Source organism: Panthera onca, chromosome C1 (genome assembly GCF_046562875.1).
Source record: "Panthera onca isolate mPanOnc1 chromosome C1, mPanOnc1 haplotype 2, whole genome shotgun sequence".
In the NCBI taxonomy this organism is placed as follows: Eukaryota; Metazoa; Chordata; class Mammalia; order Carnivora; family Felidae; genus Panthera; species Panthera onca.
In genome coordinates, this window is record NC_138346.1 from 156,535,487 (window position 1) to 156,561,522 (window position 26,036).

Sequence of the window (26,036 nt, forward strand, 5' to 3'; positions counted from 1 at the left end):
CGATGTGTTGGGCTCTGTGCTGACAGCTTAGTGTCTGGAGTCAGCTTCCGATTCCGTGTCTCCCTCTCATTGCCCCTCCCCCACTTGTGCTCTTTCTCTCAAAAATAAGTAAACATTAAAAAATTAAAAAAAAAAAGATAATTGGGTTCCTGGAAAGGTACAAGTTATATTTAAGAAAGGATTAGTAGAATAATTTGGCAGATAGTAAATTATTATGTTTTATATAAGTTAGTAATAGGAGGTGAAAAAGACAAATTATGAAAGACTTCATTAAAGGTGTTTGATCAGAAGAGGTATGTGTTAGCACATGAATGCGGAATGAGCTGTAATTGGGAGTAGGTTGAGACCAGGAGACTGCTTGGGCAGCTTTAGGTTATGATGTCCAGAGCGTTATTTCTGTGGCCCTCGTAAGTTTCTCTGACGTGCTATCTTGAAAGTAGGCCTTGAGATAAGAACATGGGTTCAGGGGTGCTTGGCTGGCTTAGTCAGTAGAGCATGTGACTCTTGATCTTGGGGTTGTGAGTTCAAGCCCCATGTTGGGCAGTATAGCTTACTTAAATGAAAAAAACAAAAGACACGTATGCAGGTGAGACGCCAGAAGTTGCAGTGAGAGAGTGGGCAAAGAGTCAAGGAAGGGTGCAGCTCTTCCTGCCCATGGGTCCTGCCCCCATGTTTTAATAAAATCACCTTTTTGCACCAAAAAAAAAAAAAAAAAAAAAAAGAGGGAAGGGGAAAGAAAAGCCAACTAATGGGCAACTGGGGAGGTTAATCCTATGGAGATTTTTGTAGAACTGCCTCAGAATTGTCCTGCCAAATGAAGGGGAGTTGAAGAGTTTTTCTCCTACTGGACCTCACTGATTGAGATTGTCTTTGAAATGCCTTGCGCACAGTTAGTTGCCTTGGCTAAGGTTAGGCAAGCTCCTGAGGTGCTGGAGAATTTAGAAGCAGAGGAGTGGTGGAGGTGGGAAGTTGTGAGTGTGTGCTCGGATAATGTCCTTACCAGACTGCAAGTGAATACTGAGATGAGCTGAAGGGATAGGGGACCAGATCTTAACTCTGTTAATATGTGTTCTCATTAAATAATTCAGTTGTGCAATAAAAGCCTCAATTTTTGTGGAAACCTAGAAGAAGAAATGTGAATTGAGGAAAATTGGTGAAAAAGCACAGAGAATCTAGTAATTGATAGAATACAGGATGTGTACAGGAGGGAATCCAAGATGGCTCTGACATTTGAAAGTTAACTTGTGATTGAGGAGGGTTGCCGGAAGGTCACTGATACTCACATTAGTTACTTCAGGAGAATAAAAATTTCAGGGTGTTGAAGAGCATTAATAGAGAGTGTATGACCATTCAAAAGGGAAAGTACTTTGGGGATTTGAGCAGTGCTGCCACCCTGACTACACTTACATTGTTTGGCCCATCTTGATCATAAGTCTTTGTTACTTAGATCTCTGTATTACCAGGGCCTAGCACATTCCTGAAATATGGTAATATGAAAATATGGGACTGAGTGTGATATAAAATAAGACCATTCACTACAGTTTTAACTATAAAATCTTGAAGAATTTCTGATATTTTTAGTAGAGGAATAAATTTTGATGAATAAATTGTGATTCTTTTAAAATTTATTTACTTTTAAACATTTTATTATTTTTTTAAATAATCTATACACCCAATGTGGGACTCGAACTTACAACCCCGAGATCAAGAGCTTCATGCTCTAGTGACTGAGCCAGCCAGGCGCCCCTTGATTCTTTTTTATAATCACCAATATTCTGGTAAACAAACAAAAAAGACAAAATTAATTCTTAGAGTGGTTTTCATTTGAATATGGTGGTTGCATTTGTTTTTTCATGTTTCTAAGGTGTCTTCATAAGTGATTTTAATGATTATCCCATAATGCCAACATACTGTTGCTTAATCACCTCTCCATCTTGCTCAGAAGTGACTTAGGGTGAAAATTACCTCAGCTGGTTTGAACCTCTCTCAGAACTCTGTCATATTCATTCTTTCTTGTTTTCCCTCTCTCTTCCTCTCTCTCTTTTCTCTCCCCCTCCTTTCTCTTCTTTCCCTAGTGTTTGTTACAGGTATTTCAACTAGATAAAGTGACAGTTGACTGTACTTTGCCATTATTGGACAGATTTTTTTTTTCTTTGTAGGAAATGCTAATTAATTACAAATTTCACTTTATTTAGAGTGAGAGTTATCAGATCAGAGAGATGCTTTTGGATGATTTATTGTGTCAATGTTAAGAATAGATTCTAGAACAGATACATTGCAGGTAGAGAAATCAGGAGCTTATATAGTTCTCTCAATAGATTTAATAAGGCTCTGCCATTGATTAGACTGTTAAGGGTCAAAGGCACATGTTTTTAGAAAGATGGAAACTAGAAAATTAGTGTTACATTTCTTTTTCTATGTTATGGTTTGAATCTTAACGAATAGGGAAGGAGTTATAGAACTGTGAGACCTGTGTGAAGATTTGAAGGAGTTTGTGTTTGCTAGAATGTTGGTTTTTTTTTTTAATTTTTTTAAACGTTTATTTATTTTTGAGACAGAGAGAGACAGAGCATGAACAGGGGAGGGGCAGAGAGAGAGGGAGACACAGAATCTGAAACAGGCTTCAGGCTCTGAGCTGTCAGCACAGAGCCCGATGCGGGGCTCGAACTCACGGACCGTGAGACATGACCTGAGCCGAAGTCGGACGCTTAACCGACCAAGCCACCCAGGCGCCCCAGCTAGAATATTGTTTTAAAGGACAAGAAACAAGAAATTTCTTTAAAGTGGTCATCAGCAGATTTCATAGGTTAAAAAGTCTCCATGAACACTTAGCTGTAGATTGATTTAGAATGAAGTAAACTTTTCTTTTTGTTTTTGCACTCTTTTCATTAATATTTCCACTTATCAAAACAGTTTTTTTCTGCTTGCTTTTATTGTATAGCAGTTTTCTTCTATGGTAAATATGGAAAAATTAGCCATAAGCTTATTACAATATTGCATTTTTGCTGTTAAATAATTCTAAAGCCTAATATTTAAAATAGTGCCACTTGGTCTAGTCAGATTAGTTGTGGTGAAACAGTAGTCTAAATTGAAACTTCTGACAGGCAAATTAATTTTTCTAAATTAGAGTATCTTAGAATTGACTTTTTAGTGCAAAATACTGTCCTTTGGAATACCTCTGACAGGTGGTCATCCAGCCTCTGGTAACAATGATGGGCAACATCCTATTTCCCAAGATTTGACCCTCCATTTTTGCGTAGCTCTAATCACTGAAAATCTTCACCATTGATTGGGTTTGCTATTTCTCACTTTTCTCTGGTTATATAAAAAAGAAAGGATCCCTCATACTTTGATCATTATGTCCAAATAATTGGAACACATATGTAAAGTCCTCCAACCTTTGCTTTCTCTCTAAATGTCCATGCTTTGAATTGCTTGCATAGTGGTTAATATTTACTTATTGAGTGCTTATTATCTCACCCTGTATTAAGTATATATATATATATATATATATTAGCATATATGTGTGTGTATGTATACATATATATATACATATACATTTACCATCACTTTAGATAGTAGATTCTTTGAACCCTCCTTTAGAATATTGTATCAACATCTTTAATTTTAGTTCATTTTTCTAAAGTTTATTTTTTCCTTTTTTTTTTTTGTTAAATTTTTTTTTTTTTTTTAACATTTATTTATTTTTGAGACAGAGAGAGACAGAGCATGAATGGGGGAGGGGCAGAGAGAGAGGGAGACACAGAATCGGAAGCAGGCTCCAGGCTCTGAGCCATCAGCCCAGAGCCTGATGCGGGGCTCGAACTCACGGACCGCGAGATCATGACCTGAGCTGAAGTCTGATGCTCAACCGACTGAGCCACCCAGGCGCCCCTATTTTTTCTTTAAAAACTATTTTTTCAGTTTATTTTTTATTAAGTTAAAAATTGTTTTTGTTTCAGATTTTGATTTAAATTCTAGTTAATGTATATTGTAATATTGGTTTCAGGAGTAGAATTCAGTGATTCATAACTTATGTATAACATCCAGTGCTCGTCATAACATACTTTATCTTTTTAAGTGTTTACTGTGAGACAGACAGTGTGAGCAGGGGAGAGGCAGAGAGAGAGAGATTGAGAATATCCCAAGCAGGCTCCATGCTCAGTCCAGACTGCTATGTTGGGGCTTGACCTCACAATCACGAGATGACAACCTGAGCCAATATCAGGAGTTGGATGCTCAACCGACTGAGCCACCCAGGTTCCCCTCATCATAATAAATTTTATTTCCAGTATAGTTAACATAAAATGGTATATTAGTTTCAGGTGTACAATATAGTGATTCAACAATTCTGTACATTACTCAGTGCTCATCATAAGTGTACTCTTTAATCTCCATCATCTATAAAAAAACATGTAAGAAAGATAACGATTTTATTCAGTTTTTAGGTTTTATGTTTTAATTTTATTTATGTCTTTAAAAAATCTTTTTGTGGGCACCTGGGTGACTCAGTCAGTTCAGTGTCTACCTCTTGATTTCAGCTGAGGTCATGGTCTCATGGTTTGTGGGTTTGATTGAGCCCCATGTTGGGCTCTGTGCTGACAGCATGGAGCCTGCTTGGGATTCTATTTCTTCCTCTACCCCTCCCCCACTGTCTTTGGCATGTACGTGCCCTCTCTCTCAAATAAACTTAAAATATTTGTTTCATTTATTTTAGGGAGAGAGAGAGAGAGAGAGAGAGAGAGAGCGCGCACGTGAGGGAGAGGAGCAGGAGGAGAGAATCCCAAGCAGGCTCTGTGTTCACACGGAGCTTGATGGGGAGCTCGATCCCACAGCCCTGAGATCATGACCTGAGCCAAAACTAAGAGTTGGGCACTCAACCTACTGAGCCACTCAGGTGCCCTATTTATTTATTTATTTATTTATTTATTTATTAATTATGTTTATTTTTGAGAGAGAGGGGGGAGAGAGAGTGGGGTGGGGGGACAGAGAGAGGGAGAGAGAAAGAATCCCAAGCAGGCTCCCTGCTGTCAACACAGAGCCTTTTGCAGGCCTCAAACTCATGAACCTTGAGATCATGACCTGAGCTAAAATCAAGAGTCAGATGCTCAACCAGCTGAGCCACCTAGGTGTCCCTATTTTTATTTTTATTATTATTTTTTTTATTTTTTATTTTTTATTTTTTAACGTTTTATTTATTTTTGAGACAGAGAGAGCATGAATGGGGCAGGGGCAGAGAGAGAGGGAGACACAGAATCGGAAGCAGGCTCCAGGCTCTGAGCCATCAGCCCAGAGCCCGACGCGGGGCTTGAACTCACGGACCGCGAGATCGTGACCTGAGCTGAAGTCGGACGCTTAACCGACTGAACCACCCAGGCGCCCCACCCTATTTTTATTTTTTGAGTAAACTCTGTGCCCAGCATGGGGTTCGAACTTACCCTGAGATCAAGAGTCTACTGACTGAGCTGGGCACCCCCCCAAAAAAAATCTTTTTTAAAATAATTATATAACTATATTTCACTAGCCTGCCTTCTGTATATTCATCCAGATTTTTGTTAAAAGTACGAACAGTTCTGCCACCTGCTAGTAGAGACCTTCTGGATTCGTATCAATCTTCTCTATTACTGTTATTTACCAGTTTTCCTAATTCTTTTCTCATGGTTGCTTGAATATGACTTTATATTTACCTTTCAGGTTAGACTAGACAGTGGAATGCAGGCAGTTTCCCAATATTAAAAGGTTCTCATTAGGTCACCAACTATGTCTTGATGTGTAACATATATTAATAACACAGGTCCCTGTGCTTTTCCTAAAATTTGAATATCTGGTCTTATTCGGATGGCAAGGCCAGAAGTTTGGGCATGAAACTTGATTTTACTGCCATGGTATTTCCCTTCTCCCATCCCCCCACTTAAAAGTATCATCTTCAGAAGCAGTTTTGAATCTATAGATAGGCAATTGAGCTGTGCGTCATAGTGTGTGAATTCAGCCAGAAACATTTTTTAGTTGGGGTTATTACTATCATTATAAGGCTGAGAAAATTTCAAATACTGTAGCTAGGCTAGACAGAGGAAAAGGTTGCCAGATAAAAGATTGTAAAGGTAAGGACAAATTGAGGTCAAATTATGGAAAGCCTTAATTTCCATGCAGAGCTTGAATTTTCTTGTGCTCCATAGTGATTCCCATCTTGTGAACCACACGCTTCTAGAGGAGTCTCAGACTTCTGTTGGATATACATCTATATACTGAACAAATAGCATTTTCATATACATTCATTTTTACTGCCTTTATGTTGTCTGTCTTCTCTAATGCTTAGTACCTGTCTTCCCTGGACAAACTGTCAGGCCAGAATGAAAGCATGCATGCCTTCTTTCTTTTGGTATATGCTGGAGAAGAAATTGAAGTAGCTTAGAACCCCTGTTGTCTTACTCCCTTATATCTAAATAGCCTACTCTCAGTAAATCTTTATCAAAAGAAGGAATAAAAGAGTGATTTTTTTTTTTTTTTTACCATACTGAATTAATTGAGTAAAACTAGGTAACTAGAATATTAAGGGCCTTCTATTTTGATAGTGTTGTGTTTAATTGTTAAGGAATACTAAATAGCCTTGGTTCAAATTGTTAGCTTTTGTTTATATTTATTAATTCTCATTAAATTGTTTATATACCAGAAAATTAATACCAGATACTAAAGCAGAGAATTTATTCCCCGGTCCCCATTTCTTTGTTCTGAGGCAACATTCAGAGTGCACAACCTGCAATACCTCTTGTATTTTTATAGGATGTATCTGTATCCAGATATAATGTGCTGTAATGCTGGTTTAAAATTTTTACTTCAGTGGTTTTATACAGTATGTATCATTCTATAGCTTCCTTTTTTCCCAATCCAACTTATGTCCTTTAGAGCTTTCTCTGTTGGTTAATTATCCATCCATGTCATGCAGTTAAACTATTGTGTTGTATTTAGTTGTGAATGTGCCATTTGTATATCCATTCTTCTAATGGTGGACTTAAAACATTTTAAAATCAAAGTGAGATTAAGACTGTCTAGAAAGCCATGAGAACATTTCCATTTAATTGGTAAACATTAGAGGAAAATGTAATCAAATTAAATACTTTTATTAAGTAAAAAAATAAGAGAATTTAGTACTTATATTTAGGGATTAAGAAAATAAAACCAAAACCAAGTAGGACGTGGAAATTAAAGATAAAACTTTAATGGAATTGGAAGCAGCAGAACAAAAAATAGTGGAAAGGATAAATTGCAAAGCTGTCTTTTTGCCAAGACCAATGAACTAGATAAACCTGCTATAGAAGGAAAAAAAGAATTCAAGTAAAAACACTCAAGATTAGGAATGAGAAAGGAAACATCATAGATATCTGGATATAGGAGAGATTAATGAAATGTTATGCAAATTTTCTTGAGAATATCACAACCATGCTATAATGCCAAAGTTGAAAATTGAGAGGGCATGCATAATTTAATAGCAAAATATAAATTAGTAAAATTGACCCAAGAAGTGAAAAACTTGAATTGACCCATTCTCACTAAGGAATTTAAAGATGATTGAAGATATGTCCTGAGTCCCTGGGTGGCTCAGTAGGTTAAGTGCCTGACTTTAGCTCCGGTCATGGTATCGAGGTTTATGAGTTCGGGCCCCACATCAGGCTCAGTGCTGACAGCTCAGAGCCTAGAGCCTGCTTCAGATTCTGTGTGTGTCTCTCTCTCTGCACCTCCCCACTCATATTGTCTCTCTCTCTCTCTCTCTCTCTCTCTCTCTCAAGAAACATTAAAAAGGAATAAAAAAAAAAAAGATGTGTCCTTCAAAGAGGCAGCATTGCAGATAGTTTCACAACTGAGTTTCATTTAATTTATAAATAATATATAATAATGATAATAATGGAACATTTTCTGTGGTCTAGAAGATGCAAAGGTACTAAATGCATTCTGTGAAGCACGCATAACTTTTATCCCTGATAAAAATGTTACCCAAAAAGGCCAATTTCACTTGCAAAATCTCTAAATAGAAATACACAGTGGAATCTAGATATGAAGCAACAGGCTAATAGTACATTTTGACCCATAGGGTATATTACACCAATGCAAGCGTTATTTATATCAAATCTGTTAATAGATTATATAATCGGATGAAGTAAGGAATATATTAAACCGTCAGTAGCTGCTGAGAAGACATTTAATAAAGTTCATTAAGATTGTTTCTAATTGGGGTGCCTTGCTGGCTTAGTCAGTAGAGCATGTCACTCGATCTCAGGGTTGTGAGTTCAAGCCCCATGTTGGACCTATAGCTTACTTTAAAAAAATCAAAAGTAAATTAAGAATAGGAGGAAATTATAGCAAATGTCCTGAATAGCAAAACCATTACAATAAGGACCCAGACATGGATGTTCACAATCACTTTTATTTCTTTATTTTTATTTTATTTTATTTTACCTTTTTTAACATTTATTTATTTTTGAGAGAGACAGAACATGAGTGGGGGAGGGCCAGAGAGAGAGACACAGAATCTGAAACAGGCTCCAGGCTCCCAGCTCTAAGCTGTCAGCACAGAGCCTGATGTGGGGCTTAAACCCACTAACTGTGAGATCATGACCTGAGCTGAAGTCGAACCCTTAATTGACTGAGCCCCCCAGGTGCCCCTATTTTTTAAATTTTTTAATGTTTATTTCTTTTCTTAAAAAAATTTTTTTTAATGGTTATTTTTGAAGGAGAGAGAGAGAGACAGAGTGTGAGTGGGGGAGGGGCAGAGAGCGAGGGAGACAGAATCTGAAACAAGCTCCAGGCTCCCAGCTGTTAGCACAGAGCCCATTGCAGGGCTCGAACTCATGAGTCTTGAGATCATGACCTGAGCCGAAGTCGGATGCTTAATCGGCTGAGCCACCCAGGCACCCCAAATGTTTGTTTATTTTTGAGAGAGAGAGAAAGAATGAATGAGTGGGGGAGGGGCAGAGAGAGAGGGAGACACAGGATCTGAAACAGGCTCCAGGCTCTGAGCTGTCAGCACAGAGCCTGATGTGGGGCTTGAACCCAAGAAGTGTGAGATCATGACCTGAGCCGAAGTCAGATCCTTAACCGGCTGAGCCACCTAGGGCCCCTCACAGTCAGTCACACACGTGTGTGTGTGTATGTGTGTGTGTGTGTGTGTGTGTATGTATATGTGTATATATTTATATAAATACATTTTTTTAATGTTTATTTTTGAGAAAGCATGAGTGGGGGAAAGGGAGAGAGGAGGGGGGAGAGACGGAGAATCTGAAGCAGGCTTTGTGCTGACAGCAGAGAGCCAGATGTGGGGCTCAAACCCATGGAGTGTGAGATCATGACATGAGCCAAAGTCAGATGCTTACCTGACTGAGCCACCCAGATGCCCCCACTTTATATTCAAGATGGTCTTAGAGATTCTAGTAAATGCATTACAACAGTAAAATTAAGTAATTAGTATTGATATTGGAAAACTAGGTAAAACTATCATGTTTCCAGTGTATTCAGAGAATAGCCAAGGAAACTGAAAAGGAATAGTGAAGGAGGAATGCCTTACAGTTATCAAAATATTCTACATTTTTTGTATTCAGATTAAATATGGTATTGGTGGGGCACCTGGGTGGCTCAGTTGATTACGAATCCGACTTTGGTTCAGGTCATGACCTTGCAGCTCGTGAGTTTGAGCCCCACATTGAGCTCTGCATTGGTGGTGTAGAGACTGCTTAGGATTCTCTCTCTCTCCCTCTTTTTCTCTGCCCCCTGCCACTTGCCTGTGTGTGGGTGTACGCTTGTGCTCTCAAAATAAATACACTTAAAAGTATTCAGGGATACATTAAAAAATAAATAACTATGGTATTGGCATACGTAGATTAGTGGAACAAAATAGGGGATCCAGAAATATGTGCAAGTGTAATAAAGATAGTATTACAATTCAGTGGGTAATGGGTAGATTGTGTAGTAAGTGGTGCTGGTACAACTGTCAGCCCATCTGGAAGAAAATAACATTGGGTTCCTGTCTTAAGGTCTTTAAAGACAGGTCTTTAAAGACAGGTCTTCCTGTCTTTAAACCCTTGTTTAAAAAAAATATTTAAGGTTATTCTATAGCGTTAGGTATATAAACAAGGATGAAGGAAAATTTTTTTAAGTTTATTTATTTATTTTTGAGAAAGAGACGACACACAAGTGGGGTAGGGGTAGGGGTAGAGGGAGAGAGTGAGAGAGTGTCCCAAGCAGGCTTCACACTGTCAGTGCAGAGACCAGTGCAGGGCTTGAACTCATGAACCATGAGATCGTGACCTGAGCCAAAGTCAGATGCTTAACCAACTGAGCTACCCAGGTGCCCAAATGAAATTTTAAGATCAGAAACTCAGAGCTGTTATAAGAGACATGTTTGATTTTATAAAAATTAAGGGCTTTAATGATAAAGGCTACCATAAGAAAGTTAATAGTATTGGTACTAAGACAGACATAGACCAGTAGAATAGAATAGAGTTCATAAATAATCTTCACATGTATGATTAAATATATTAAAAAATTTTTTTTATTATAAAATTTTTTTTAGGGGCTCCTGGGTGGTTTAGTTGGTTAAGCGTCCAACTTTGGCTCAGGTCATGATCTCATGGTTTGTGGGATCAAGCCCCACATTAGGCTCTGCTCTGACAGTGTGGAGCCTGCTTGGGATTCTCTCTCTATCCCTCTCTCTCTGCCCCTCCCCCACTCTTTCTCTTTCAAAATAAATAAACTTACAAAAAAGTTTTTTTAAGTTTACTTTTAAGAGAGAGTGTGTGTGTTGGGGAGAGGCAGAGAGAGAGAGGGAGATAGAGAATCTGAAGAAGTCTCTGAGCTGTCAGCACAAAGCCTGATGCAGGGCTTGAACCCACAAACTGTGAGATGATGACCTGAGCCGAAGTTGGATGCTTAATTGACTCAGCCACCCAGGTGCTCCCATGATTATTTTTAATAACAATGTGGAAACAAAGTGAATATTCATCAGTAGAAGAATTAATTGCATGATTTATGCAGTGTATGCATCATGACATGTGTATTCAAGAAAAAGTTGAGATAGAGGGATGTCTGTATTATTGCCCAAAAAAGGCCATATATGTCTCTTTCTATATTTGATTATATGAACAAGAAAAAATATTGAAACACATACATACATTCTATAGTGCAGGTATGCTGGTAATAAATTCTTTCAGCGTTTGTATAAGAAGTCTTTATTTTGCCCTTACTTTGCAAGGTGTTTTCCTAGGTATGGAATTCTAGGTTGACAGTGTTCCTTCAGTACTGTACAGATGTTGCTCCATGGTCTTCTGGCTTGTATTGTTTCCAGAATATGTTATTGGCCTTTTTTGGCTACTTTGAAGATGTTCTTTTTATTATTGGTTTTAAGCAGCTTGTTTTTAGTGTGCCATGATATAATTTGTTTATATGTCTTGTGCTTCAAGTTTGTTGTGTTTGTTTTCATCAAATTTGGACTTTTCTACCCATCTGAGTGATACTCTAATTTCTCAATTTTTTTTTTTGTATTTCAATTTGAATAGTTTCTTTCACTGTGTCTTTAAGTTCATTATTCTTTTGCATTGTCTAATCTGCTGTTCATCTCATACACTGTATTTTTCACCTAAGACTTTTTTTTTTTTTTTAACATTTAGAAATTTGCTTTAGGTCTTTTATCTTCTATCCTTCACGTTTCTCTTTAAAATATGTATCTTGGGGGGCGCCTGGGTGGCACAGTCGGTTAAGCGTCCGACTTCAGCCAGGTCACGATCTCGCAGTCCGTGAGTTCCAGCCCCGCGTCAGGCTCTGGGCTGATGGCTCGGAGCCTGGAGCCTGTTTCCGATTCTGTGTCTCCCTCTCTCTCTGCCCCTCCCCCGTTCATGCTCTCTCTCTGTCCCAAAAAAAAAAAAAAAAAGTTGAAAAAAAAATTAAAAAAAAAAAAAATATGTATCTCGGGGCGCCTTTTTGGCCCAGTGAGTAGAGCACGCGACTTTTTATCTCAGGGTTGTAAGTTTGAGTCCCATGTTGGGTGTACAGATTATTTTTTATTTATTTTTATTTTTTTATTAAAAAAAATTTTTTTTAATGTTTATTTATTTTTGAGACAGAGAGAGACAGAGCATGAATGGGGGAGGGCAGAGAGAGAGGGAGACACAGAATCGGAAGCAGGCTCCAGGCTCCAAGCCATCAGCCCAGAGCCCGACGTGGGGCTTGAACTCACGGACCGCGAGATCGTGACCTGAGCTGAAGTCAGACGCTCAACCGACTGAGCCACCCAGGCGCCCCTGTACAGATTACTTTAAACAAATGTGTATCCTTGGGGCGCCTGAGTGTCTCAGTCGGTTATGCATTTAACTCTTGGTTTTGGCTCAGATCTGATCTCACGGTTTGTGAGTTTGAGCCCTGCATCAGGCTTTGCTCTGACAGTGTGGAGCCTGCTTGGGATTCATATTCATTCTCTCTCTCTCTCTCTCTCTCTCTCTCTCCCTCTCTCTCTCTCCTCCTCTCCCCCTTTCTCTGCCCCTCCCCCACTTGCTCTCTGTCTCTAAAAAACAATAAACTTAAAAACATTAAAAAAAATTTAAAAATGTCTATGCTTTATCCTGTCTTCTGTGTTATCTCTGGATCTCTTTTTTTTCCTTGTTTTTGTTTTGTAGTTTTTGAGTGGATACCAGACATTGTAATTTTTTTAATCTTGTCAGGTGCTGGGGTTTTTTTCATTCCTTTGTTCTGGGGCACAGTTATGTTCCTTGAGAATAATTTGACTCTGTAATACTCATTTTGAGCTTTTTAAAGGCAGAACGAAAGTAGTCTTTAGGGATACATTTTCCTATTATTGAGGTAATACCCTCTGAGTACTTTATTCCCCGTGTATTATGAACTCTTTAAACTCTGGCTGGTGGGGACACAAACAAACTTGTGTTGGCTGCCAGAGTTGTTCTACTTATTCTTTTCCAGTAATTCTTTCCCCTGCTTAGGGTAGTTTAATCACATGCACATGCTCATAAGTACTCAGCTGAAGACCTAATGGTAGCCCTCTACAAACCTCATGAGTTTATTTGCTCTGTGTTTAGTTCTTTCCTCTCTGTTACTCTGCCTTGTGAATTCTAGCCACCTTGGTGCCTCTGCATTTTCAACACTGCCCCTTCAACTCAAGGAGACTGCTGGACACTGGGTTTTCTCCTACGTGCACTGTGGCCTAGAAGTTCTTTCTAGGCGTAAGCTGGGGTAATTGTTGCCTACTTTCCAGTGCCTGATAACCGTTATTTTATATATTTTGTCTAGCTTTTTAGTTATTTAAAGAGGCTAAATCTGGTTCCTGTCACTCCATCATGGCTGGCAGTGGAGGTAATTGGATAAGAAGGAAGAAATATCTAAGCACAGAAGGAAGTGAGAGGTGGGTGGGAAAGATTGCCAGACCTTTCACAAACATAAATAAGAAATGGAAAACGTTAATAGTTATTTTAAGTTAAATTTCATGCATCTGAAAGTCTGGCACATGGCTTGTTTAATCTTATGTAATAATTTCATGTTTAGAGGGGTGCCTGGGTGGCTCAGTTGGTTGAGCATCCAACTTGGGCTCAGGTCGTGATCTCATGGTTCATGAGTTCCAACCCCGCATTGGGCTTGCGGCTGTCAGTGCAGAGCCCGCTTCAGATCCTCTCCCTCTCTCTCTCTCTCTCTCTCTCTCTCTTTCTCTCTTTCTCTCTTTCTCTCTTTCTTTCTCTATCTCTGCCCCTTCCCCACTCATGCTCTCTTTCTCAAAAATGAGTAAACATTAAAAAAAAAATACTGTTTAGAGATAATGATTTATTCAGTATTAACCCCCGGAGTGATTTCTGTTGTATTTTGTCGGTTGCAAGATAATATTTGACTCATTTGATTGAAACTTTCTGTTTAATGTGTTTACTAATGGGCTAGTATTTTAGCACATTTATAAGTGTTTATTCTTTCCTAGTAAGTTTCTTAATTTTTTCCAAAATAGTGTTCTCAAACCCCAAGGATGAACTAAAGGCATGAAAAACCTTATTGTTAAGAATGTACACATCCAAGAAATATCTGGAAGTACTGACTTAAACTTGAGATTTTACTTGGAAATCACTCACTTTACTTGAACCAGTTGTGAGATTTCTATGCGTTGAATGCTGTAAATCAGTTAGCTCTATGATTCATAAGATCTGCAGGGGAGATAGATAAAATTTAGTGACATTATAGTATTCCTATCATTCTCATAAATTACATTTATAATATTGTGATGTCTTGGAAGAAGTTAAGTATATTGGGGTTACAAAACATTTTGCCTTCTGTTTATTTTAATGGAATTTGAGGAAACTCCTGAAGATAATTAGGAAAGTTGTAATTGATGTGGGAAACTACCTCAGTCTTAAACTGGTGGTCTCATGGGAGAGAGAGGTATGAGACCTTACTGGTCATCTAAAAAGAAGTACATAAAGGGATGCTGCAGAGTGCCTAATAAAATTATATGCATATGTGTAGTACTGTGTGTGTGTATGTACACACTTGACATGTGCTACCTCATTTCATCCTTAAAGTAGCCCCTTGAGTTCATTATGCCAGTCTACTCTTAGTCTTATATGCAATTAAGATAATAATGGTACTCTACGTCAGGGTTGCTGAAAGGATTTTGTGAAGATGTTGTTTTCAACCTGAGATAATGTTGTCCCTTTGAGGACATAATTTTATTTTATTTTATTTTTTTTGAATTTTATTTTATATATTTTTTAAGAGACAGAGCATGAGCGGGGGAGGGGCAGAGAGAGAGGGAGACAGAATCTGAAGTAGACTCCAGGCTCCCAGCTGTCAGCACAGAGTCTAACACGGGGCTTGAACTCACAAACTGTGAGATCATGACCTGAGCTGAAGTCAGACGCTTAACTGACTGAGCCACCCAGGTGACCCGGAGGGCATAATTTTATACTGTACTTCTAAAAGCAGTGGTGAGAGTGTTCTGGCATCTAATGGGTTGAAGCAAGAATGTTGCTAAACACCTTACAATGCACAGGGCAAACCCCCACAGTAGAGAAGTATTTGGTCCAAAGTATCAATGTGGTGCCAACTTGAGAAACTTTAGTATGTGACCATCTTGGTATATTGCTAAGATACCAGACAATTTCATTTATATCATCACTAGGGGCTGCAGCTAGTGTGAAAATGAATGTTTATATTTGATGGTTCTTTTAATTCCTATTCCAGTCTAAGGATTAATCTTAAAAAAGAAAAAAAAAAGATACAAGTACTTAAATTGAATAACTTTAATTTTTTCCCTTTTATTTATATTCTAAAATATGAAATGGGAGAAAGGGGGAAAAGCAGCAAAAGTAATGGAGAAACAAACTTACATTGATACATAGTTATCAGTTTCAATATAATGTTAATTTTGTGGAGAAATTTCCAGTGTACATGTTAACTTAAATTATGAAAGTAATCTAGGTATATTTGAAAAATATACTAGGGTAGACTTGTAAACATGCATGCTTATTATTTTAGCCTTTATTTTAATGATTTTAAATATTTACCATTTTTTAATTAATATTTTCTGGTTGTTTTTCCCATAGGTGTTACCTCATTTGGAAATACTTGGGAGACAGGAAAAAGTTACTAACAAAATGTCACCTTTTCAAAATCATTGTCCACATTTGGATTCAGTTGGTGAAATAACGAAAGAAGACTTAATGCAAAAATCTCATGTAAGATATAGGGTTTTTTCCTTGCTTAGAAAAATCATTCATTGCTCTCTCAAATGTGTGTTTTTTTTAAATAAATTACTGTAATACTCTGTGTTCATGGGCTCCAATTTATTATTTTTTTAATATTTATTTACTTTTGAGAGAGAGAGAGAGCGTGAGCAGAAGCAGGGTGGGGGTGGTGTAGAGAAAGGGGAGACACAAAATCCGAAGCAGGCTCCAGGCTCTAAGCTGTCAGCATAGAGCCCTATCTGGACTCGAACTTGTGAACTGCGAGATTATGACCTGAGCTGAGGTTGGACGCTCAACCAACTGAGCCACCCAGGCACCCCTCCAATTTCTTATGTAATATTATTAGTCACTTGTATGTGTTTGGCTGTGTCAACATAATGATAATGCTATTTGATTTTTGTTTTATAGGGTACTTGTCAGGATTGTAAAGTCAGAGGACCAAATCTTTGGGCATGTTTGGAGGTACGTATATGTTTCAAAACTTTGGTATTATAAAAATTTATATCTGAATAAGGATAACTATAAGAGTTTTTTGACACTTAACAGATTTCATAAATGAACATGCTTTAAAAAAAGATGATTAGTGATAACAAATTAAACTTTATAAACTTTGGGTTTTAAATTCCAGTGCTTTCGCAGAGTTTTAATAAATCACTAAATATATATGTGTGTATATATATATATATATATATATATATATTTCTATGAGACTTATTTTTTTAATTTTATCCAAATTTTTTAAAATTTTAAAATTTTAATCCAAGTTAGTTAACATATAGTGTAATAATAGTTTATAAGAGTAGAATTTAGTGATTCATCACTTACATATAACACCCAGTGCTCATCCCAACAAGTGCCCTCCTTAATGGCCATCACCCATTTAGCCTGTCCCCCCATCCAACACCCTTCCAGCAACCCTCAGTTTGTTCTCTGTGTTTAAGAATCTTTTATGGTTTGTTTCCCTCACTGTTTTTATTTTATTTTTCCTTCTCTTCCCCTATATTCAGCTGTTTTGTTTCTTAAATTCCACCTATCAGTGAAATCATATGATATCTGTCTTTCTTTGACCTACTTCGCTTAGCATAGTAATTTTTGGTTCCATCCATGTTTTTGCAAATGGCAAGATTTCATTTTGATCGCTGAGTAATACTCCAGTGTGTGTGTGTGTGTGTGTGTGTACACACACACACACACACACACACACATACACACCATATTTTCTTTATCCATTCTTTAGTTGATGGACATTTAGGCTCTTTTCCATAATTTCGCTATTGTCGATAACACTGCTATAAACATTGGGGTGCATGTGCCCCTTTGAATCATCATTTCTGCATCTAATCACTAAAATATTTTATTCTTGTCTTATATTAGAGGTGACATAGCTTGTAATTTAGAAATATTCTCATTTTATTCCTCTGTTCCTAATGCCATTTGGTTAAAATAAATGAATATGGAAAGTCATTTAGTCATTAAGTTAAAATGTATGATCAAAACTTAATTGTAAATGTAAATGTGATGCTGTTGTATATTTACACATGTTATAAAATGACTTATTTTTCTTTCTGTATAATTATAGAATAGATGTTCATATGTTGGTTGTGGTGAATCACAAGTAGATCACAGCACTATACATTCTCAGGTATGTATATAGAAAATTTTTTTGGTGTTTATTTACTTGCTTTGTAAGTTTTCATTTATTTATTTATTTATTTATTTATTTATCTGTCTATTTGAGAGAGAGAGAGAGAGAGAGAGAGAGAGAAGAACGGAGGGAGGGAATGAGGGAGAAAGTGCTTCAGCAGGGGAGAGGCAGAGGGAGAGGGAAAGACAATCCCAAGCAGGCTCCACACCCAGCACTGAGCCCAATGCACAGGGGTCAGGGGCTCGATCTTACAACCGTGAGATCGTGACCTGAGCCAAAATCAGGAGTCAGACACTTAACTGCCTGAGCCACCTAGGCATTCCTTAAGTTTTTATTTTAATTCCAGTTAGTTAACATATAGTATTATATTAGTTACAATATAGTGATTTAGCAATTCCATATATCACCTGGTGTATAGAAAATTTTTATGCAAGATATTTAAAAAAATTTTTTTCTAATGTTTATTTTTGAGAGAGACAGAGCGTGAGTGGGGGAGGGGCAGAGAGAGAGGGGAGACACAGAATCCAAAGTAGGCTCCAGGCTTTGAGCTGTCAGCACAGCTCATGGACTGCGAGATCATGACCTTAGCTGAAGTCAGACGCTTAACTGACTGAGCCACCCAGGCACCCCTTTGCAAGATATTTTTTAAAGCGAGCCTGAAGGAAAGGGAAAGCAAGCAAATACAACATTATTAATTCAAGTTGTAATTCAAAATTTTCCCCTTTTTTATATAAGAGGAGTTAAACCTTTGCTTATACTTTCTAAAAGGTGGGGGAATTGCTAAGATTAATATTAGATTGAGATTGTAATTAAGAGAGTAATGATTTAAGAAATTTGCCTCCTGGTTTATGAAGATGATAGTTGGAATTTTAGGAGAATATGAAAATTGAAGTCAAGAGTGGATGCCTATGCCTATGATAGGGCCTGGCTAACTTTTAAGTCTCAACTCATATTACCTTCTGCACATCTTAATTGGAGTTCTCTTTCTACTTCACCCTGGTTGTTTGGTGCTTGTGTGTAATTCTGGTATGGTATGGTATGGTAGAGTGTAGTAGAACTTCTATTCTAAACTGTATGCTTCTTTTCTTTCTTTTTTTTTTTTTTTTTTAAACTATATGTTTCTTGAGCATGAACTGTCTTTTTCACATTGATGTCTCTGTAGCATTAATTGTTCTCAGTCAGGGTTCCTCAAGACAATTAATTAAGCCTGAATATTCCAAAGCCCTCAGGCATCATTGTACATAATTTACTTCTATTTTGTGCATCCAGAATGGTAGTGCTGTGTACCATTCTTGTGAGAATTGAGAAAATAGTTACTAAGATAATTTTCTGTAGGCATAAATTCTCTCCATGAACTCTGGTTGAGAAAGGCCAGAATTTTATGTATCCAAGATCATATATTCATATTGCTTGAGATGTTTTTTGCTTTGACTTACATCATTTGACTCATTCTTTTGAATAGTTACTATGATCTTTTAGAATAGTTACTATGCTTTGGTCAATTATTTTCTTGTATTATACTTATTTGCTAACTCCAAAGGAGAGTCTTAGTCTTATGTTTATTTTTATGCTGAACAGTGGTGAAAAATGACAATAGTATAATTTCTAGAGTAGGCTTATATATTGTTACTATTCACTATACTTTAATAGTTTATCTAAAGAATATGTTTTTGGTGTTCAAGTTTTAACTCTTCTTTTTGGAGTATATTGTTATTCATTAAAGGCCAGCAGTTTATCTTATATGATTTTTTTAAAGTGTTTTTGTTTTTGTTTTTGTTTTTGTTTTTGTTTTTGTTTTAGTAATCTCTACACCCAGTGTGGGGGATTGAACTTATGACCCCAAGATCAAGAGCCACATACTCTTCTTCCAACTGAGCCAGTTAGGCATCCCCTTATATGATCTTTTGAAATGTTTTCAACTATACCTAATTTTGGTTCCTCTTCTCCCTCCCCTATGAAATTGTATAGGAGACAAAGCATTATCTTACTGTGAACCTTACTACTCTTCGAGTATGGTGTTATGCTTGCAGCAAAGAAGTCTTTTTGGATAGGAAATTAGGAACTCATCCTTCTTTGCCTCATGTAAGACCACTTCACCAAGCCCAAGAAAATAGTGTCCAGGTAATAATCAAACTTTATTTAATTAAGATATATATTTTCAGGTATGAAAAGGTATGATTTTAGAATTTGTCACGTAGTTGAAATGTATAACAACTCTACCTCACTTGTACTTTAAATATTTCTGTAATGTGCCTTTTTTCTTGATTGCAATACTGAGGCTAGCCTTTGCTCTTTTATAGAATGATATGTTATAGTAAGATTGAAGCTCACCTGTCTGAAGATGGAAAAGCATGTTTTGTGTTTTTAAAACTTAAAAACAAACTTCTTTTTTTTTAAGTTTGAGAGACATGTAGAGAGCACAGTGGTGGGGCGGGGGGGGGTGCAGAGAGGGAGACAGAATACCAAGCAGGTTCCACTCTATCAGCATAGACCCCGATGTGGGCCAAACTGTGAGATCATGACCTGAGCCGAAATCAAGAGTCAGCTGCGTAACCAACTGAGCCAGTCAGGCACCCTAACAAACTGTCTTTAAAAAGTGTGTATTTTTCTAGCAATCTGATTCTAGGAGAGGGGGCAGGCCTTTTTTGATAGGATATTACAAATACAAATTCAGCTCCCTTTTCCTCATTTCTCTCCCCTTTCTACCTCCATTAATATTACTAAGAACATTTTACTAATTTATCGAAAACCAAATAGGATATATTAAAGCTTAGCATTGATCTTTGGTTTCACAATATGTGTAGGCTTGCAAAGATTAATCACTTAATTTTGAGAATTTTCTAGTTCTATAAAAATAGGGAAAAGGAAATGAAAATATTAGAAGAGTTGGTTTCTAACTTACTGTACTCATCATTTGCTCTGTATGGTTTAATTAACACATTAGTGAGGTTTTTTTCCCCTCATGTATCAAAAAAATCACATTGTATTTCTATACTTGTCTTCCTTGATACCAACTTTTAACATTTTTCTATTATATCTTTGTGTCACATTCTGATAGTACACATTTGTGTAAATAAATTTGCTTGTCTTACACATTATGTAACTAAAATGAGTAGATTTTAGACAAGCTATATTTTTTTGTATTTCAAAGTTGAATGGCTGTAGTGGATAAATCACCAAACTACCATTACTATTTCTGCCACTGATATTATCATTCAGAAATGTGTTTTTTGTCTTGTTTTTAATGCCTTGATAGTTTGAAAGTAAGTTTTCTGGAACACACTTGCATTATTAACAAAAATGTGGTAACTAAAAGTTTAATCACATAAGGAATTGGTAACAGTTTATAAGGGTAATACTCAGGTGGTTGAAAGAATAAGTGCAGATAGTTCACAAAAAGGAAATACAAATAAAAACACATTGACAAAGTAACCATCACTGACTAAAGAAAACAGTTGTCTGTTGCCATTTCTGCCAGATTTTGCAGAATGTTGAATGAATGTTGAATGTCTTAATGAATGTTGAATCTGATTGAATAAATATACTGATATTTTTCTGATGGCTCGTAAATAATTCTCTGTGAGTTATATTTATAACACATAAAAGGCATGAATTTAATTTCATGCAACTTCCTGATCCCATTGTTGAATAAAATTACTCAGAAGAAAAAAGTTATTTGTACAATTTTTTAATATAAAATTTCAATGCTATTGGAACATTAATTATAAAATAATAATATTGGAAACCAAATGTCATTAGTAAGATTTCTTAAATAAAAATTTTTTCTAGGAGGTAAAATTTTAAATGATTTTTAAAAAATTTTTTTTTTTTTAACGTTTATTTATTTTTGAGACAGAGAGAGACAGAGCATGAACATGGGAGGGGCAGAGAGAGAGGGAGACACAGAATCTGAAACAGGCTCCAGGCTCTGAGCTGTCAGCACAGAGCCCGACGTGGGGCTTGAACTCATGGACCATGAGATCATGACCTGAGCCGAAGTCGGACGCTTAACCGACTGAGCCACCCAGGCGCCCCTTAAATGATTTTTTAAAAACCTCTATACTTAAATACAATTAAGTGAGAATATGGGGCCAGCTCAAATGTTCAGTATCTACAGATACCAGGAAAGTAAAATAAATGTATAAAGTGGGTAGGTAGAAAAGTGCATATGCATGCATTGTAGAGGTGAAATAAGGCCTGAATAAGTTGGAGAGTCAGAGCATATGCTAAGTGCATGCTGCTGTTCAGTTTCCTCCTTTAAGTGATAGTTGCTAAATGGGTTCAGTGTAGTTCAGTCTTCTATTAAAAGAGAACTTGCAGAATCTGATATTTCTATGAGCTCTCCTGATTTTTAAAATATTAGATCAAAGTTTTTCTTCTGTGTCTTTTTTTTTTTAAGTGTGAGCTAGCATTTGACGAACAGGTCACCATTGCAACATTTGAGTTAAGACAATATTTGGAAATTAATTCTGGAATATTTTATTACTATTTAAAATAACTGAACTATTCCATATGTATAAAATAACGCAAAATAAGTATGGTAACAAGTATCAGGAGAGATTGTAGAAGTCTACAGATAAGTTGGTGTGTTATGATAGAAAAACTTTAGTATTTTCTTCCTGTAAAAAGTTAGAAAAATCTGAAAAGATGGTGTAGGAATGTGTGCCTAGATTTTTTTTAGCTTGATAACACTGAATTGGATTGGAATTCACTGAACTGATAACTGTTAACTTTTCTTTTTAAAAAAATTTTTTTTAAAATTTTTATTTATTTTTGAGACAGAGACAGAACATGAATGGGGGGAGGGTCAGAGAGAGAGGGAGACACAGAATCTAAGCAGGCTCCAGGCTCCAAGCTGTCAGCACAGAGCCCGATGCGGGGCTTGAATTCATAAACTGTGAGATCATGACCTGAGCCAAAGTCAGATGCTTAACTGACTGAGCCACCCAGGCGCCCCAGTTGTTAACTTTTCAATTCAGAAAAGTCGTAAGTGGCTTTGTTATTCAAGGGCATTTTTAATAAAGATAGAGTGACATGCTCTTTCCTAGTGTAGATCCTCATTACTTTCAAGATGTAAATGTAAATTTGCTGTCTTTTCTGTTATCAAGGATTTTAAAATACCAAGTAGTACAACATTAAAAACTCCTCTGGTTGCTGTATTTGATGATTTGGACATAGAAGTGGAAGAAGAAGATGAACTTAAGGCAAGAGGTAAAATCTCCTATATAACACTCTTTTCTATGGTACTACACATTTCTTTAGGAAATTGTAATGTGAAAATTTCAAACTCGAGAAGTGAAAGAGACTCTGTAGATGTTGATGGCCTAAATAAATAAATAAATAAAATCTAAAATTTGGCCTAGTACAATTGTATTTGCAGGGAAAGCAGACTGACAACTTTTGAGTGATGCTTGGTTTCTCTGGCATCACTTTACCAAAGCCCTTAGTATAAACTATCCAATACAATTTAGTACAAATTTTGTGTTTTATAATTGATGCAAGGGAATTTTAACTTTTTAAATGTTTATTTAAATAATTATCTGAAAATTAACACTTTAGTAGAATCCTGACCTCTGAGTTGTTCAAGTTGATATTTTGTATTTCCATAATGTATTTTGTGGTTTTTTTCCCTTAGTTTTTAAATATTTTGAGTTATCTCTGTACCCAATGTGGTGCTTGAACTCACAACCCCATGATCAAGGGTTGCATGCTCCACAGATTGAGCCAGCTAGGTGCCCCTATTTTGTGTGTTCTTAACATAGTTTGAGAACTGTAATAAGTATCATACATAGTTACATATTCAGTAAACACTTAGAAAATTAAGTCACTGCATTATTGAGTGATGACATAATTTATGATTGTTCTTAATAGGTCTTACAGGTTTGAAAAATATTGGAAATACTTGTTATATGAATGCAGCTTTGCAGGCTCTTTCTAATTGGTAAGTATAGAAATTAATTTTGTATAGCTTTTTAAAGTCACTCTTTATCACAGTTCTTATATGGCAGTTATACTTCAATAAAACTGTTTCTAAATGAAAAAAAAAAAAATAAAGTCACTCTTTGAGCAGAAAACCATGCTGCTGGTAACCTATGGCCATACCACTCTGAACGTGCCTGATCTCACCTGAGCATGGAAGCTAAGCAGGTCGGGTCTGGTTAGTATGTGGATGGGAGAAAATCATGCTGCTCTTAATTTGCTAAAAAAAAAAAAGAAAAGAAAAGAAAAGAAAAAAAAGAAAGAAAGATGAGTCAGAGGAGGAAAGAAAGAAGTATACTAATAGTAATATGAGAAAGAGTTAACAATTCTATTCAATTTCCCTAGCCAATAGGATCCCATAAATCCTTGGCTGTCCTTCTTCCCTCAATGAATTCCTCTCCTTCCCTCTCACTTTCTGAAATGACCCCATTTAAAAGATTCTGTGGATTAACTATGTAAATGTCCTGAAAAGTTTCTTTTTTCTTTCTTGTTAAGTAATCCTGAAGGTAGAGTAGGCAAGAAACTGGGTTGGTACTAATCCATTGTCCCAGTGGGATTATTCATGCCTGTATTTCCTGAGACTGCTGGTTCTGGTGTAAACCCTAGTTAGTTGTGTGCCTTTGAGCAAGTTATTTGTTTTAACATCTAGAAAATGAGAAGCTTGAACTAATTCCTCAGATCACTTTTTTTTTAATGTTTGTTTTTGAGACAGAGAGAGAGAGAAACAGCATGAGTGGGGGAGGGGTAGAGAGAGAGGGAGACATATAATGGAAAACAGGCTCCAGGCTCTGAGGTGTCAGTACAGGGCCTGACATGGGGCTCGAACCCACGAGCCAGGAGATCATGACCTGAGCTGAAGTCAGATGCTCAACCGACAGATCCACCCAGGTGCCCCTTCCTCAAATCACTTACAGAGATGCTATGAAAATATTTTGTACTTTTCTGTAGGTGAAAAGTCTTTAATAAAAAGTATTCAGGTTTTTTTAATGTTTATTTTTGAGAGAGACAGCACGCAAATGGGGGAGGGGCAGGGAGAGAGGGACACACAGAACCCCAAGCAGGCTCCAGGCTCTGAGCTGTTAGCATAGAGCCCAATGCAGGGCTTGAATCCACGAACCACGAGATCATGACCTGAGCCAAAGTTAGACATCCAACTGAGCCACTCAGGTTCCCCTAGATTTTTTGTTTCTTAATCATACTTTTACAGAATAGGTAGGGGCAGCATGGAATGCTCTGTAGACATCTGTTGAGTCCATCTGGTCCGACATGTAGTTTAAGTCCAGTGTTTATTGATTTTCTGGCTGGAAGATCTATCCATTGTTCGAGATGAGTATTGAAGTCCCCTACTGTTACTGTATTGCTGTTTATTTCTCCCTTCATATCTATTAATACTTGCTTTGTTTATTTAGCTCCCCTATGTTGGGTGCATATTTATAGATGGTATCCTTTTGATGACTCAATTCCTTTATCATTATATAATGGCCTTCTTTATATCTTTTAGAGCTTTGAGTTAAAGTCTGCTTTGTGGGGGCGCCTGGGTGGCTCAGTCGGTTAAGCGTCCGACTTCAGCTCAGGTCACGATCTCGCGGTCTGTGAGTTCGAGCCCCGCGTCGGACTCTGGGCTGATGGCTCGGAGCCTGGAGCCTGCTTCTGATTCTGTGTCTCCCTCTCTCTCTGCCCCTCCCCCGTTCATGCTCTTTCTCTGTCTCAAAAATAAATTAAAAAAAAAAAAGTTAAAAAAAATAAAGTCTGCTTTGTGTAATGTAAATATAGTTACCTATATTTTCTTTTCATTTTCACTTGCATGGAATATCTTTTTAGGATAGCCAGTTTTTGGTTTTTTTTTTAATGTTTATTTATGAGACAGAGACAGAGCATGAGTAGGGGGAGGGGCAGAGAGACAGGGAGACACAGAATAGGATAGCCACTTTATTGCAGGGCAGGGTTTGGTCCTTTGCCCAGTCTTTTTCCTGTAACTGAATAGATTCACTGAGGTTCCCTCCAGCTAATCATGCTCTTAGATGATAATATTGCCTTTTTTTTTTTTTTAATGTTTATTTTGAGACTGAGATAGTACGTGTGTGAGTGGGGGAGGGGCAGAGAGAGAGAATCCCAAACAGAGCCTGTCATGCACAGAGCCCAACATGGAGCTTGATCTCATGAACTGTGAGAACATGACCTGAACTGAAATCCACAGTTGGATGCTTAACTGACTGAGCCACTCAGGCACCCCAGCGGTATTGCCTTTCAAATTGCTAACTGAGCCACCAGATGGATAGTAGTACCACTTACTGAGATGTAGAAGCCTGGAGGAAGAATAGATTCACTTGAAGGTTAAATTTTGATCATGTTAAATTTAAGATGCTCAGCATAGCCATCAGTTTGGATATTTGATATAAATCTGGAATTTAGATGAGATATTTGACTTTCATAAGTTTGACTGTCATTGGCATGAACATGAAAATTTAAGGACACCCCAGGAAAAGAGTATATAGGGAAGAGAGGTAAAGTCCTAGGATCCAGTCCTGAGGGACTTTGATATTTATATATCTGGTAAGAGTCAAAAGAACAGTAAAGAAGGGAAAGAGTTGCCAGAGATAAAGAAAAATGGAAAAATTCATCATTGTTCAAGAGAATGGTTGCTCAAGAATGAGGGGTAGGTCACTTGTAATAAATGCTACTAAGAGGGAGTGAAA

The 26,036-nt window shown here is 37.0% G+C and overlaps 1 protein-coding gene across 4 annotated transcripts in view; it reads left to right on the forward strand.

Moving 5' to 3' along the window:
* The window catches only part of USP33 (ubiquitin specific peptidase 33), a 63,202-nt gene that overhangs the window by 3,066 nt on the left and 34,100 nt on the right, over nt 1–26,036 (forward strand). For 2 of the 4 annotated variants that reach the window (XM_060625824.3, XM_060625828.3), the window contains exons 2-7: nt 15,576–15,707; nt 16,125–16,178; nt 17,296–17,358; nt 19,330–19,482; nt 22,470–22,572; nt 23,233–23,302. In XM_060625824.3, coding sequence (XP_060481807.3) covers nt 15,627–15,707; nt 16,125–16,178; nt 17,296–17,358; nt 19,330–19,482; nt 22,470–22,572; nt 23,233–23,302 — 524 coding nt within the window. In that variant the 5' untranslated portion in view covers nt 15,576–15,626. Of the gene's footprint in view, nt 1–4,759; nt 4,898–13,284; nt 13,397–15,575; nt 15,708–16,124; nt 16,179–17,295; nt 17,359–19,329; nt 19,483–22,469; nt 22,573–23,232; nt 23,303–26,036 lie in introns of those variants that run through there. The other 2 variants (XM_060625826.3, XM_060625827.3) reach the window with 2 other exon arrangements.